Source organism: Watersipora subatra, chromosome 11 (assembly GCF_963576615.1).
Source record: "Watersipora subatra chromosome 11, tzWatSuba1.1, whole genome shotgun sequence".
Taxonomy (NCBI): Eukaryota; Metazoa; Bryozoa; class Gymnolaemata; order Cheilostomatida; family Watersiporidae; genus Watersipora; species Watersipora subatra.
The window spans coordinates 33,305,456-33,320,291 of NC_088718.1; the positions used below are offsets into that span (position 1 = coordinate 33,305,456).

Genomic DNA, 14,836 nt, shown 5'->3' on the forward strand with positions numbered 1-14,836 from the left:
TCTGTTCTCAAGTCTTTAAATATAGACTGTGTACATAAACACTAGTGATTCCATAAAATTCCAATCAATATTTAGGGCACTATGCAAACTTGTGAGCATTAACAATAATGATCTTATATATGTTCAAATATCAACATATTCTTTTATGCCCAAATGTGCACACTTACAGTAAAAACTCTGCAAAAAGCTGTGACACCTAATTGGTTTAGTATAATAATAAACACTGTCCATCTACAATAGCGATATTATACTAGTTCATCTTTAAGGTAAGTTAAAATAAATTACCCCGTCTATTTCCACTACAAACCTTCACCCAAACACTGCATTTCTACTTCATATCATCACATCTGCTTCTGAAACTACACATTGCTGAGAAAACCAAGTTCACGCGAAGAGAAGCGCATAGTTGAGATGTTCTGATAGTTTGAAAGAATACTAAGCTATCATAGACATTAAATCAGTCATTTTGTGTGTTTTGGAAGTTTTGTTTGTTGGCCCAGTGAAACACTTTATAATTAAATTTTTTTATGGCTCTTAAGCATCCTCATAATGATGTAATAAGGATGTTCATAGGCATAGCACTAATAGCCTCCATTTTTTTAAGATAAAAATATAAATGGTCTCATCTTATGCTCCTAAATATGTTTCACTTTCAGCTGCGACTCTTGCCTTGAACTTGGTAAAAATTACTGCATACCTTCATATCATCACTACATTAACACATGAAACCATCTAACGCCTCCCCTCAACTACATACTTCTATTAGGGCTGTGATTGGCTAGTTTCAAACAATGAAATATAAAATTGACTTTTCAGGGGATGTTTAGCCATTTTCTAAGCACATCACCTGACTAGCGAGACATTTCTTTTCAATTTAAAAAGAAGAGATAAAATATTTAATAATATAAACATTATATTCTTACAAAGGGACACCAAAGAGTGTTTATCATTTAATGAGCTGGCAGGACACCAATCTTCTAATAACCAGTTTATATTCTATCTAATGGTTTCTTGTCTTTAATAGGTCTGACTATTAGAGCTCAATATGTTTGAGAGAGCAGTTGTGGTTCCGTGGTTAGTGTGTTGGCAAAAAATCAGCAGGTGTTTAGTTCAAATTCCAGCTGGACAATTGAAGGCACTAGCAAGGACCACAATTGCTCCTGTGCCAGATTCCATGGTCACAGACAGCCAAGAACTCTTTATACCAATTGCAGAGCCCAGTTGTCGAGTCCTTTGCAATCATTTCATGGACTGCCTCTCTTAGCTTCTTCTTGCTTACCTAAGCAAAGATTTTAAAGTTGGCCTTTTCATGCATACAGAGAAATGAGTACAATTTTGTTTGTGAGAATTTACGAAACCATATCACAGCGTCCTTTAAGTTAAAGGACGCTGCGTTGTAAGTTTCTGTCAATCATTTTACAACCAAACTTAAGCACTGTCTAGTCCACAAATCAGTTCATGTGTCACTTTATGCCAACTACTGCATTATAAAATGAAGTAACATAAATAATAATATATTGTTTATTACATTATAATATATTACAATGTAATGAACAAGTACATAAATAAGTCATAAATAATAATAGTTAAGTAATATAAAGAATAATATAAGTAATAAATGCATACTTGCTGAATGCCTGGCATTGCACGGGTATAGTAAAAGAGTTTTTGTGCAGAAAAGCAACATTTATGTACCATCTGAATTTTAAATGAAGGCGCTTGTTTACTTCTGTGTATGCTGTAATTTTAATTAGCTGTACGGTATGCTATAAATACGGTGTACATATACATGTATTTATAACACTTTTGGGATAGGCTGGGCAAGTATGTTTCTTCTGGTAAAGTTATTTTTTTAGTAAATTGGTTCAAGCGTGAAGCGTAGGCATTTCAACTAATCGCTATTGAAAATTGGCAGGTGTAAAAACCATGTGCCCAATTATGTTTTTGTGTCACAAGTGGTTTGTGTGGATTAGTGGATAGGATGCATGCTTGCAGATCTAAAGATTCTGAGTTCAAATCCACTGCAAAGAGTATTGTTCATTCCTAAAACTTTATCGTTGTAACTGGACTCACAAAAAAAAACAATGGCAAACACTGAGATTCATATATAGGCTGTTTATTTTATTTTTGTGGATCATTTAGCTTTTATGATGAGTATTTTCATCCTTGAAAATATATGGGTATAAATCTTAGTGGTTGTTTGTCTGTTGTCTGTTGTCTGTCGCTTGTGCGCTCAGTTATAGCAATTAGTCTAAGAAAAAACCTGCTTCCCGCTGTATTTGAACTCAGAAACTCTGATTCTGCACACAAGCGCTCTATCCACTAACCAACACAGTCTGTTTGCCATACTATAAAATGATTGTGCGTATACTTACTCCACCTGTAAATTTTAATGGCGATTGGTTAAAATATCCATGCTTCATGCTTCAGTTAGCCTGCTTAAACTAATTTACTAAAATAAAATTTTGCTAGAAAAAAAGGCCCAGACTTCTCCAGAATGCTATAAATCTATATATATGTAAATATTATGTAATATATATACTCAATTCTTGTGTTTTGTTTGTTAGGCTGTCTGTTCTTGCTTCCAGGTATAGCGATAATTTTTAGGAATAAAAAATTTGCTTCACAAATATTTTTATATCCTGGAACCTCTCGTTTTGGAAGTAGCGCATTAGCGCATACTCACCCAGTAGACTACCCACCGAAGAAAGGATAGGGATCAATAATAATAAAAATATTCATTACATCGGCTGAAATACGCAAAAACGATGTTACGTTACATGGCCTAATTTGAAAAACATTTCTATTTGTGAAATGAAATTATTGCCAATAAAGTACTATATATATACATGTAACAATTACCATCTGACCTTGTTGCTGAATGCCCGTAATAAATAAATTACTGCCTGTAAATAATGCTGGGTAATAAAAACGGTTTATAAATATTTGCAAGTAATATAGTCTAAAGTTAATACAATACACAAAATAATGTAGGTTATGTAAAGTTTATAAGTTGTTTTTATTACCTGTGGTAATAATAACAATAATAATGATTATTCAGGTATTATATATATATATTATATATAATATATATTATTATATGCATATACCGGTATATGCATATAATAATATATATAATATATTATTATATGCATATATCGGTATATGCATATAATAATATATATAATATATTATTATATGCATATACCGATATATTAAAAACTGTAATTAAACTTATAGCCCTCGCAGAAATAAACAAACACATTCATTTAAAAGTTAGAATGGTGAATGTTGTGTATGTTGATTAAAAGTGAGGTTTCTGTGCAAAGACTTTTTTATCACCCCTGCAATGCCGGGCATTCCTTTAGTAGTTTTATAAAATGCATTTTTGATGCTAAATTTAATTGCTTGAAATATTTATCATTGCATTTAAAGCTGGAACAAATTTAACAAATATAATGCATTCTTATCGACATTGTTTTCCAAATGTGATGGTTTCAATGTTTTCAAGCAAATGTTGAAATAGATTAACTATAAGACTATGGATTAAGCTATAGCATGAAGTCTAAAGCTGTAGCATGAAGTCTAATGCTATAATTTGAAGTCAAAAGCTATAGCACGAAGTCTAAGACTATAGCATGAATTATAAAGCTATAACACAAAATCTTAAGCAATAACATGAAGTCTAAAGCTATAGCATGACGTGTAACGCTGTAACATGAAGCTTAAAGCTATAACACAAAGTCTTAAGCTATAAAATGAAGTCTAAATCTATAATATGAAGTCTAAAGCTATAGCATAAAGTCTAAAGCTATAAAATGAATTATAAAGCTATAAAACAAAGTCATAGGCTATAATATGAAGTTCAAAGCTATAATATGAAGTCTAAAGCCATAATATGTAGTCTAAAGCTATAATATGAAGTCTAAAGCTATAATATGAATTATAAAGGTATAACACAAAATCTTAAGCTATAACATAAAGTCTAATGCTATAACATAAGTTGTAAAGCTATAACATGAAGTCTAAAGCTGTAACACGAATTTTAAAGCAATAACACAAAGTCTTAAGCTATAAAATGAAGTCTAAAGCTATAATATGAAATCTAAAGCTATAGCATGAAGTCTAAAGCTATAGCATGAACTATAAAGCTATAAAACAAAGTCATAGGCTATAATATGAAGTCCAAAACTATAATACGAAGTCTAAAACTATTATATGTAGTCTAAAGCTATAATACATATGAAGTCTAATGCTATGGAGTCATAAGCTATAGCATGAAGTCTAAAGCTATAACGTAAAGTATTTACCTTTCGAAAGTTGTCAGTATAGCAAAGTTCTTCCATGAAAATCAGTCGGCAGGGTCTCTGACTTTTGCCCAACTATATTAACCAGAAAATTACACATATTTGTATTAAATATGTAGTGGAATACAACAAATAGGGCTTAGTTCATTGCTACCTTTAGCTCCATCGTATGACATGGCAGGTTTCCTATCAAGCTTCAGACGTGTAACTGATCAAGTATTATCTCTACTACACTCTGATGTAAAAGGAATAAAAGGAATCACCACTAATTTGACTGCTACCAACAGTAAGCCCAGTGATGTCCAGGATTTTCATTGTGTTTAATCGGATAGTCAGCAGACCGGTGTTAAAGAGGCTGATTCTCTAGAACCATACAGAGTTATAGAAACAAAATATATATAGATACCTGGTGAAAGGGATGAAGCATGTGTGTGTGTGCGTGCGTGCAAGCGCGTGCATGCGCGTGTGTGATGTTTGGATGAAGTCAACCAAAAATGTAGAAATGCATAGACTTTACCTATACTAACGTGCAGACTCAATAAAGCAGTGAAATTAATTGTTATAGTATATTTATTATTTTTGCAAATTATGCTTTGATATTTTTAGAGCTGTTTTTATATATTCATCGCTTTATGATGCGTAAAAACATACATTAAAATACAATTTGGAAATGAAGGTGTCCCACTTAAAGTTTGAGAGGGACAAATATTTGTTGTGAATGCCATCAAGAGTAAAAAGGCGGTTCAGGCTCATCTGTGACATGAAAGACTGATAAAAAATATGATTGAAGAATGAAGTGTAAAGAAAAGGTTAAGAGGAAGAAAATGAATGATGATGGATGAAGTATGGAGTGGAGGGTTCTACTACCAGTTAAAACAAGATGCAGTGATTTGAGATTGTTTGAGAACATTGTGACAGAAAGGTCCTGCCTACAGCAGGATGCAAATGGAACATAATTTTAAAATTGCATATAGGTAAATATTTTAATGCAACATAAACCTATGAAACAATTTTTTCTGGCACCACTGCATTCTGCCTACAGCAGGATGCAGTGGTACCTAACCTCTACTCATATCACCAAAACACTGTAATCCACTTCATAAGGTGAAAAAATCATATAACAGGCACGTCGTAACCAGAAAGTGCACTGTATTAGTTAATAATAAAAAGGGCACTGTATATCATGTGTGCAATAGCAAAAAAGATTGAAAATAGTTTCTAAAAAATCACAGTATTTTTAGTCAAAAATTGAATAATTTTGGTCCTCACTATACGAAGACAAAAACTTTTTCAACTCTTTTGCCATACGATATCAACAAAAAATTTTATCGAAACTAAAACTTGGCAGTCGGTTTGTTAATTAAGTTCAAATAACGAAGATGACCAAAAAATATTTGCCAAAATTCCTCCGACCACCCCTGAAAGAGATATGGTGCTCGCTCTCTATCTCAGTTCAGCGTTATTCTTTACAAGCTATACTGAAAAGGAAGCCGAAAACAATAAGGTGATAAAGTTTTACCGATAACAAAGTTGAATTTATATAGTATATAGTATTTATACAATATACTATATATATGTACATATATAAAAATAAATCTTTTTTAAGGTGTTCTACAGATAGCCTAGACCCTTGCGCAGTGTTACTAATTAAAGCCGCATCAAAATGGAAAACTACAATTCTGCACTGTGTACATAATTAATGAAATATGTAAAGTGAAAGTACTTTTGTTCGTTGTCACGGTAACCAATAAATCATTTGTAAGTGAAACATTTTCATTGGAGAATATTGTGACATAGGTTTATGTTACGTTAAAATATTTAACCATATGCAGTTTGAAAATTATGTTCTATTTGAAATTTGAGAAGCCCAAGTCAACCTGGGAAATACCATCATGACAAGAAAAAACGGATAGTTAGAAAACATTTGTGACACGAGGAACTGATGAGTGATGCTATGGAAGGAAAAATGGAAAGATAAAGATCACGAAGAAGGAAGTGAATGCTGATGAATGCTGACGGATAAAATGTAGAGAGGACAAACCTACTATCAAACCAACTGAAAAAAACTGTGACACAACCTGCCTACCTCAAATTACTTTAATGAGATAATGAATTTAAAACTAATCCTTACAGTATGCGTGCAATTAGCTAACAACATGAGTAAATTGTTTTCTTATCGGTAGTATCTGGTAAATAATAAATGCTGTTTTTGTATATGAGTTTCAAAAGATAAGATAAAACTTTGTGCAATGTTACTAGTGAAAGATGCATTAAAAAGTGAAACCAACTATTGGTGTGACCATCATAATTAATGAAACATGTGAAGTGAAAGCACTTATGTGTGCCATCAGAGTACACCAGATCATTTGTGTTTCTATTTACAATTAATGTCACTTAGAAAGCAGATAAAAGTGAAACCGATTGAATTTTCTTGCCAGCATTTAAAAATCGAAATAATTATTCTTCACTGTGCTTCCATGGCAGCTAGTCTAAATTATCAAGGAATAAGTATTTTGTTGCCAAGGTTATTTGCATGTAAGAGTAAAACTGTCTGCCACAAAATATGGAGTTTTAAAAGGTCTCAATTCGTTATGAAGCCAGTGCAAGTCCTTCAACCGTTCTACTATGAACTTTAATGTGACAAATAAATTATCTACTGAGCATGAGAAATGCTGTGAAAAACTAATACTACAAACAAATATTCTGCTTTACTTACAGGTGTTTCAATAAAAAGGCTGATTGAAACAAGTTTTACATGTTAACTATAACTTGTCTATAAATTACGTGTAAAAAGAAAATAGAATCTTAACCTAATTTCCTACCTGATGTGTTGTGCCGTATGCTATTAATTCTTCTTCTGTTGGTCTCACTGTGTCTGCTTTTAGCCTACAATGATTAAAGCCAATTACAAACGATCCCATTCAATTTTTAAAATACAGTTAGTACAATCCTAATAGTGGAATGCAGTAAGAGCACATACAATGTAAATAATCCGTTCCAGGAACGTTTACATTATAAGAGCTGTAAAATACATGTAAATTGCCTAATCTGTTCCAACGTCTTTTCAAACTCACCCCTTTGGCCATGCAAAAAGGAAAAACTTAACTTTTTTTTTAATTTGTCGACTGTATTGTAACTGCAGTATTATTGGTTTGCATCGACAACTTTTCTACCTTTTCTAATCAATCTCACTGGTTTTATAGACTATGCTTGCGATAATTTTGCATCAAGTTGATGAGGAGCGCACATCTTTGGTGTTCATTTACAACGGTTAACCTTTTTTAAACAGCAAGGTCTAATCTGCAAAACAAAACTAATAACAGATATTTTATACATCTACAATAAAGCAAAACATACATGTAGAAAAATATTTTTACTATAAAAAAGCGGTACAACCTGTTCGGCGCCTATCTATATCCAGAGGTCAAAGTTTGGATAAAACGTAACATTTGGTGGTACTCAAACTCGTGACATTCAGAATGGTAGACCGATGGTGTAACAGCGGCACCAATTGATTGCGTTTGTATTTATGAACAATTGTGCAGCTACCTTATTATCTGTTTTTTTGCCATATCTGATGATCTACCACAATGAACTAGAATGTCACAAAAGTTGTACATGTATATTTAATAGATATAATGCCATACTCGCGTCACTTTTTCTTTTGCGAGTGTGGCGAGATAGATTAACAATCAAATCTATTTTGAAAACTTACCTGACTTGGTACTTTACACCGCTATATGGAATTTTTTACGTAGTACAAAGCAAAAACTTCTCATAAATTCTTTACTTTATCTGGAATTTACATTATAGAAGCATCTACTGTACAGCCAAATCTTGCTGCAATGTAATTTCCTTAATATATCATTTCACCATTATGTTACCTCAACAAGTGAATTTAATCAAAGATACTTTGATTGATGACTCAAGATGTTTCTTTTTGTGAAATTGAAATGATTTTATCAGTCTGAAACTAGTTATACATAATTTTCAAAATTAATTTACAAATTGTTGCATATAAAACTTGTTAAAATTAATGAATTGTCAGAATAATTTAATAAATAATTTTAATTCTCAAGATTATAAAAACTGCTTAAATCTTTTCCAAGTTTAATCAGCTAATTAGGAATCTAAAAACAGTTCCTTTAAGTTCAATGTGAACCATGGTTTTATGAATAATTTGCATCAGCAAGTTTTTGTTTGTTGTGGAAATAGCAAATGTCAAATTTACTGTTCATATTATAAAAATTATTAATATTATTGATAATATAAGTTTGTAAGTAATTTTATTGACTTTAAGAAAATGTTATTTTGTCAATGAATACAGCAAATTTAATAGTTATTCTTGATGTTGCATTGCCCTTCCATTGTGAGGACTAGTTTGATCAGCCATGGTGCTCTATTTCCCACATACCTATCTGTTACTTCACACAATTTTTATTCATTTTTCCACCACATAAATATGGTAAATATTCAATACTAAATGTTTTCATTTTTGCTTAATGTCTTAAAATTTTCTAATGCCTATTTATGCAGTATAATTATAATAATTTATAGCAATTTTTTAAATTTAAATTTTTATTTATTTTTGTTTTGCTGCTGACTAATTTGACCAATAATATATTCAATGAGAGTCCACCATTTTGAAAGATCAGCTTGATAATGCAAGTCTACTTAAAGCTTAACAATTTGACCTTTGAACCAGTATTAGTATTACCTCAGCAAGTTAAAAGCCTAATTGAGCTAATTACATGTAATAATGATATTCACAGTTTTGTTTGGCATTTGTCCTTTTATGGAAGTTTAGCGTATTATTTTTTACAGGTGTATTCTGTATTCTTTGGTTCATTGTAAAAATGCATTTTTAGATTAACAGAAATTGTAGTTTACGATGCCATCAGCATAATAAAAGTGCATTTGTAAACTCTCAGTTTAAAACTTGCTGTAGCTATTATTATATTTCTTATATATTTATTTTGTAAATACTATTTTTAATTTTTAAAATTTAGCTCATATATAAATAGATTTTTCAAAGCGATGATTTTGTCCTAATTACCAAATGATAGAATTGATTTTCAACCTACTAAAAGTCAACTAGTTACTAAACATACTTGCTAACAATTGTATACAATATCCATAAACAAGCTTATTAAACTGTGCTTATTGGCTGCAAGTTCCATTGACATAGAGCTTGCAACCAATAACATAAAAGTTACTGTTTTGCATCTTATAGATGTGAAGATTGAACATGCTGTAACAAATACTTATCTCGATTTATCAAGCTCTCAATTTTATATACCTCCTCACGTCATAGAAGTAAATTCCACTATTAAAATTTGCTGTAAACGTAGGCATGGAACTTACTTGATACAGAAGGTCAGTTCATCACCGTAGTAGTCATTGGTTGACCCAGCTATTACCTGAAAGTAGACTGGTAAATATTATGACCAGATGGAAATCTTCCTGGCAGCTACTAGTCGCAAAATTAAAATATTATAGTTAGTTTTTGATGTTTACAGAATTATATTTTTATTTTTTACTTCAAATAAGAATGTTCAAAATTTCAACACAGTATTGGTCTAGAATTTTAAGATAAATCACAGTTGTACAAAGTGTTATATTGTTAACATCTTTTTCCCACTGTGACACCTACTGTCTTACATACAAGCACGTCTCTGAGCATACATGTAGATAGTAGGCCAACTAACAACTTTTCATTAACTATGAAAGTACCTAGAATAGCACAATTCTTTTTAAAACTCAATATTCCTTTGAAACTCTAAGCTTTTAAAGTTCTTGTAGGTTTTCAACTCAATGAAAAAAATCAACTGTAATAAATAGCTTTTTACACTTTTTGAACAAACTGATAATTTAAAAGGTAAATTAAGAAACATGCATGTAATTATTGCAATACGCTGAAATGATAATAAAAAATATCACATAATACACAAAGTGGCCAAAATTTGCTAATCCTTTGAAACTGGATGTTGGAAAAACAAAGCAATACTACACAGTCAAGTTTTCTCAGACCTAGGATGAGATGGGAAACAACTCCCAAACTTGTCTTAAGAGCAAGATTCAATGTGTTAGAGCAGTTTATAGTTAAAACCAAGGAAGCAAACAGAAGTTGACAAAAACGAGCCTGTTGACCCTTACAATTGGACCACTAAGATCAGTTTAACTGCTGATTTCTAAATAGTATAAAACAACTTTTATATATAGATGGTCCCACTTCCTTAAACTTCGCTTCTCCAAGTTTTTATTGTCCTGAAAAAGTCTGAGTCTGAGCAATTGTTTGATGCAGCCATGTCTCTGCAAATAATAAAAAAAACCTTTGACTAATTGGTTGGTGGCTTTCGCGACAGGCGAATGAAAAAGGTTAGACCAAAAAAGCCGAATCCTTAATTCGATCTCTTACTGTTTCTAGTTTGGCAAGTACATGTACAGATGTGCTTGTTTTGTATCCTGATAATAACAGCTGGTAATGGGCCCATTGAACTAAAGTCTTTTTAGCTCACATAGTACCACAAGTATTTACTTTCAGAAAAAAAATTAATACAATAGTGTAGTGTTAAGCAATAAGTAACGTTGAGTATAGTGAATGGTATAAGACAATTGTAGAATATGTAGACACTCAGCGAGGTGCAGTGTAGTGTGGTAACTACCCATAGCTACAAGAACGGATTTTAATAGGAAGTTTCATATTTATTTCTGTTTAGAAAATTTTATTTAATTTTTTCAAGTTACTGGTAACTTAAAATAATGGCAAAGAAGGAATGCACACCAACATTTTTGTTAGCTTTCTGTACTAAATATTTTAGCTACTGACACTTTTGGTAACTGGAAAAGATTTAATGATGAGTTCCAAGTCTGTATAAAAATGAACGCTCTCCAGACGAGTGAGATAGAGGTAACTGTAGTTAATGAGTGTGTCAAGGTCCCTAACGCCATGCCTAGGGCTTGATTACTAATTTTTTTAAAATCTTAGGCCAGAAGAGTACTGGGCTCGAGGACACTATAGGACGTATGATGACTACAGCTGTGGCTGTAACAAATTTAAGAGTGGTCGAGAACGGCATGGGCATCATGTCTACAGACCATGTCTGCAGACCATCTCTAGCAGCAATAAATGTGGTTGTGAAATACATGTATGTTATCGCTGTCACCGTTACAGCTTTGGCAGCGATTCACACAGTTCTAAGGACCGTACCTACAGAAATGGTCATGGGGGAAAAAGTGATGACAGCTACTATGCGTGCAGCTCAATCAACTGCTTTGGGAAAAACTTCCAACAGGTTAAAGGAAATAATTGTAAGAAACTTGAGCATATAGCAGGTGCATGCAACAGGCCAAACTGATGTCACACATGTAATGGCAAGTATCATGAAAAAAGCGAGTGTTCTTTTAAATTAAGGAAAGAGGGTAGTACTGATAAGGAGGTTCGGATAGTTTCCGACCAAGATTTTAGTTGACTAGTAGATGACTTTGTTTATCCATGGCCAAAATGCTTTTTTCTGTATAACCACTGAAGTTGATGTCACTGTGTTAATGAAAAAGAATCAAAAGTCTTTGAACTTACAGCCTTCTTTTAGTTCAATAGTTTTATAGAACTAAAAGAAGGATAGTTTTGGTTGGCATGGGTAGAAAGAAGCTGAGTGTAGTATGAGTTGCTGATGTTGAAATCAAGAGCAAGCACAAGCACATGTGGCGTTAGGTGCTAGTCAAAACCTACTGAAAGCACAAAAAATCATAGATATAGGTATTTTAACGATTGTCAATGCTATCTATGAAAAGATCATTGATCCGGTGAAGGTGCTCCCTAGACTTTTTAAAAGGTTAGGAATGATGTCAGGCCTGCCCATCATTGAACTAAATGAAAACATGAAACCTTATCATCTTTTCTTTCTAAGGCCTATAGCTGCTGGTCTTTATAACAAAGTAAAGAAGGAAATAGAAAAATTTTAGCACTGGAAGTTACTTAGCCAGTCGAATGACCAACTGATTAATGTTCAGGACTGACGCTAGTCCCAAAACCTAACGGTGCTATAATTACGTGTGTGGATCTTACCCACATTAATAGATAGGTGAAGAAGGAGACATATTTGCTTCTACCAGTCTGCAACATGTTTTTTTTAAACTAGCAGAAAGTTGTATCTTCTTTAAGAGTGACACAAATTTAAGATTCTGTCAAGTCAAGCTCTATACTAAGAGTGAGTTACTGATGACCTTCGTCTCTCCGCTGGGTAGGTAATGCTTTAAACAAATGCATTTTGGCGTTTCATCAATTCCAGAATGTAATTAGAGTTGCATGGTAGAGATATTGGGTCAGATGAACAGAATTATTTGATGGATGATGTTTTTGACCAGAATAAGATCCCCCAATGAAAGCAGTTGAGGAGGGCCCTATCTAAGATCGAAGCAGTCAGAGTGACATTTTGCAGAGACAAATGGGAGTTTAGCTGTACTTCAGCTAAATTCCTTGGATATATTTTTAGCGCTCAAAGTGTAAGACCAAATTTGAACAAAAATAAGTAGTTTGCCAACTGAATCCTGAAGAGAATAAAAAAGCTTCTAAGCACTTCATCAGCATGGTTAACTATCTCTGCAAGTTTTTCAAGAGCTAGTCTGAGTTAGCGACACCCATTTAGACCATTATGGGAGCGCGCAGTACATAGATGTGGAGTAAAAGTCATCAGTTTGCTTTTGAGCAGATCAGATGAGAACTGCAGCAGGCCTCTTTGCAATGTGTTTGACTAGAATAAACTGCATATTATGTCAGCAGACCCAAGCCAAAATGCTATTGGTGCTGTACTGATACAGCAGACCGAGCATAATATTTAGTGAGCAGTCGAATATGCTTTGTGAAAACTGATTGATAGTAAAACAAAGTATGCAGTGGTTAAAAAAATGATGGCAAGCACCAGGACCTGCAAGAAATTCAATTATAGCCTAATACGTTGATATTTTGAAGTAGAGACATACCACAAATATTTAGTTGCCACCATTGTCGACAAGGATTTTTCCGAGCTATCTTTGCGGGTACAGTAATTTAAATTGAAAATGATGCAATATAATCATATTATTTTTCATACTCCAAAACCTCAAATACACCTAGCAGGCACTTTTAATTGGTCCAGCATCGTTAAGAATCCATGGATGATTATTATGAAACCGTTACGGTCCAGCTTCGTTTGCGAGAACTATTAAATCCTCATAGGACAGAGCGAGCTTTGTTGCAGCCAAAAACATTAATTTGTGCTTCATGATTTTGATTGCAGAAACAATTACCATGCCTACCTATAGCCTACTGGTCTGGGAAATTTAAAAAAGGCTGTTGTAAATAAAACGGTAATAGGTAAACATGCTCATCCTGCATTGCTGACCCCTAATGTGCCTACTCCAGCTATCCCCGCTTTGATTACAGGGAACTCGAGTAATGTGGGTGATGTGATAGATTAAAATGATGCTAATATTAATGGTGAGAATACTTTTAGGTACATGTATGTACAGACACCAATTTGTGTAATGAAAGTTTTAATGCTTGCGAAGAGGGTAGTTATAGTAGTGAGGATTACTGTGAAAAACTGCCTGCTAACTGGAGCATTGCTGATAGCGTAAAAAGTTATTAAGACACCTTAGATGTTGACCCCTGACCCCTTAGCTGAGTGCGCTGCTTCACCTAACACATCTGCAGAAGCGAAATGAAGCAGTAGCTGGGTTGGTAATAAAGAGGATAAAGAGATGTTATACAACCGCCTTGCTGTAACCCTGTCATTGACTTCATGAGGGAGCAAAAACGGAAGACTATAAAAGCTGGATTTTCAACTCTCGCTCTTTTACTGTTTCTAGTTTGGTAAGTACAGAGGTGCTTATTTTGTCCCCTGATAGTAATGATTTGTAAAGAACACCTGAACTAGAAGCACTTTAGTTCACAATATAGCAAAAATACCGACAACTTTTCTATTCGAACAAAAAATGAAAAATGGCTGCCGATAGAACGCCAGTTCTTTTTGTACTTCCGTACTTCTGGTTTACATAAAATTACAAGACTTTGAGAGCTTTATGCGGCGTATGTTTTTAGCATATTTCAGAGTTTCAAGTTGATTGAACTATTAATTTTTGAGATACTGCTAAAAGAAAGAGGGCATGTCTCACAGACTGAGAAATGAAAAATTGCTACTGATTAAAGATTATTTTTTTTGCACTTCCTGTTTATGTATGATTGCCAATCTTTGATTGCTTTGTGCAGTAAATAATTTTAGCATGATGCAGGTTGTGGAAATATTGCCAAAACACGAAAGGCACTTCGAACCGACCAAGAAATGATAAATAGCTGTCTTCAGAGCACTAGTTTCTAATGACATAATGATTAAAATTCTTTATGATGAAGATAAAAACTAGGCAATCTAACTAAAAAACTTTACCTAACAGCCTCTTTTCAGCAATAAGATCTTTACACTAAACTGTTTGTTGTTCTATTCTCAACACATAAACACACTTTATCAGGCTCGGTTTACACCAGCCATTAT

The 14,836-nt window shown here is 33.1% G+C and overlaps 1 protein-coding gene across 1 annotated transcript in view; it reads right to left on the bottom strand.

Moving 5' to 3' along the window:
• Positions 1-818: 818 nt before the first annotated feature.
• The window catches only part of LOC137408752 (putative acyl-CoA synthetase YngI), a 62,609-nt gene continuing 48,591 nt past the window's right edge, over positions 819-14,836 (bottom strand). Inside the window, exons 11-14 of the mRNA XM_068095337.1 lie at positions 9,672-9,727; positions 7,130-7,193; positions 4,311-4,382; positions 819-1,279 (exon numbers count right to left, since the gene is read on the bottom strand). Coding sequence (XP_067951438.1) covers positions 1,139-1,279; positions 4,311-4,382; positions 7,130-7,193; positions 9,672-9,727 — 333 coding nt within the window. The 3' untranslated portion in view covers positions 819-1,138. The remainder of the gene's footprint in view (positions 1,280-4,310; positions 4,383-7,129; positions 7,194-9,671; positions 9,728-14,836) is intronic.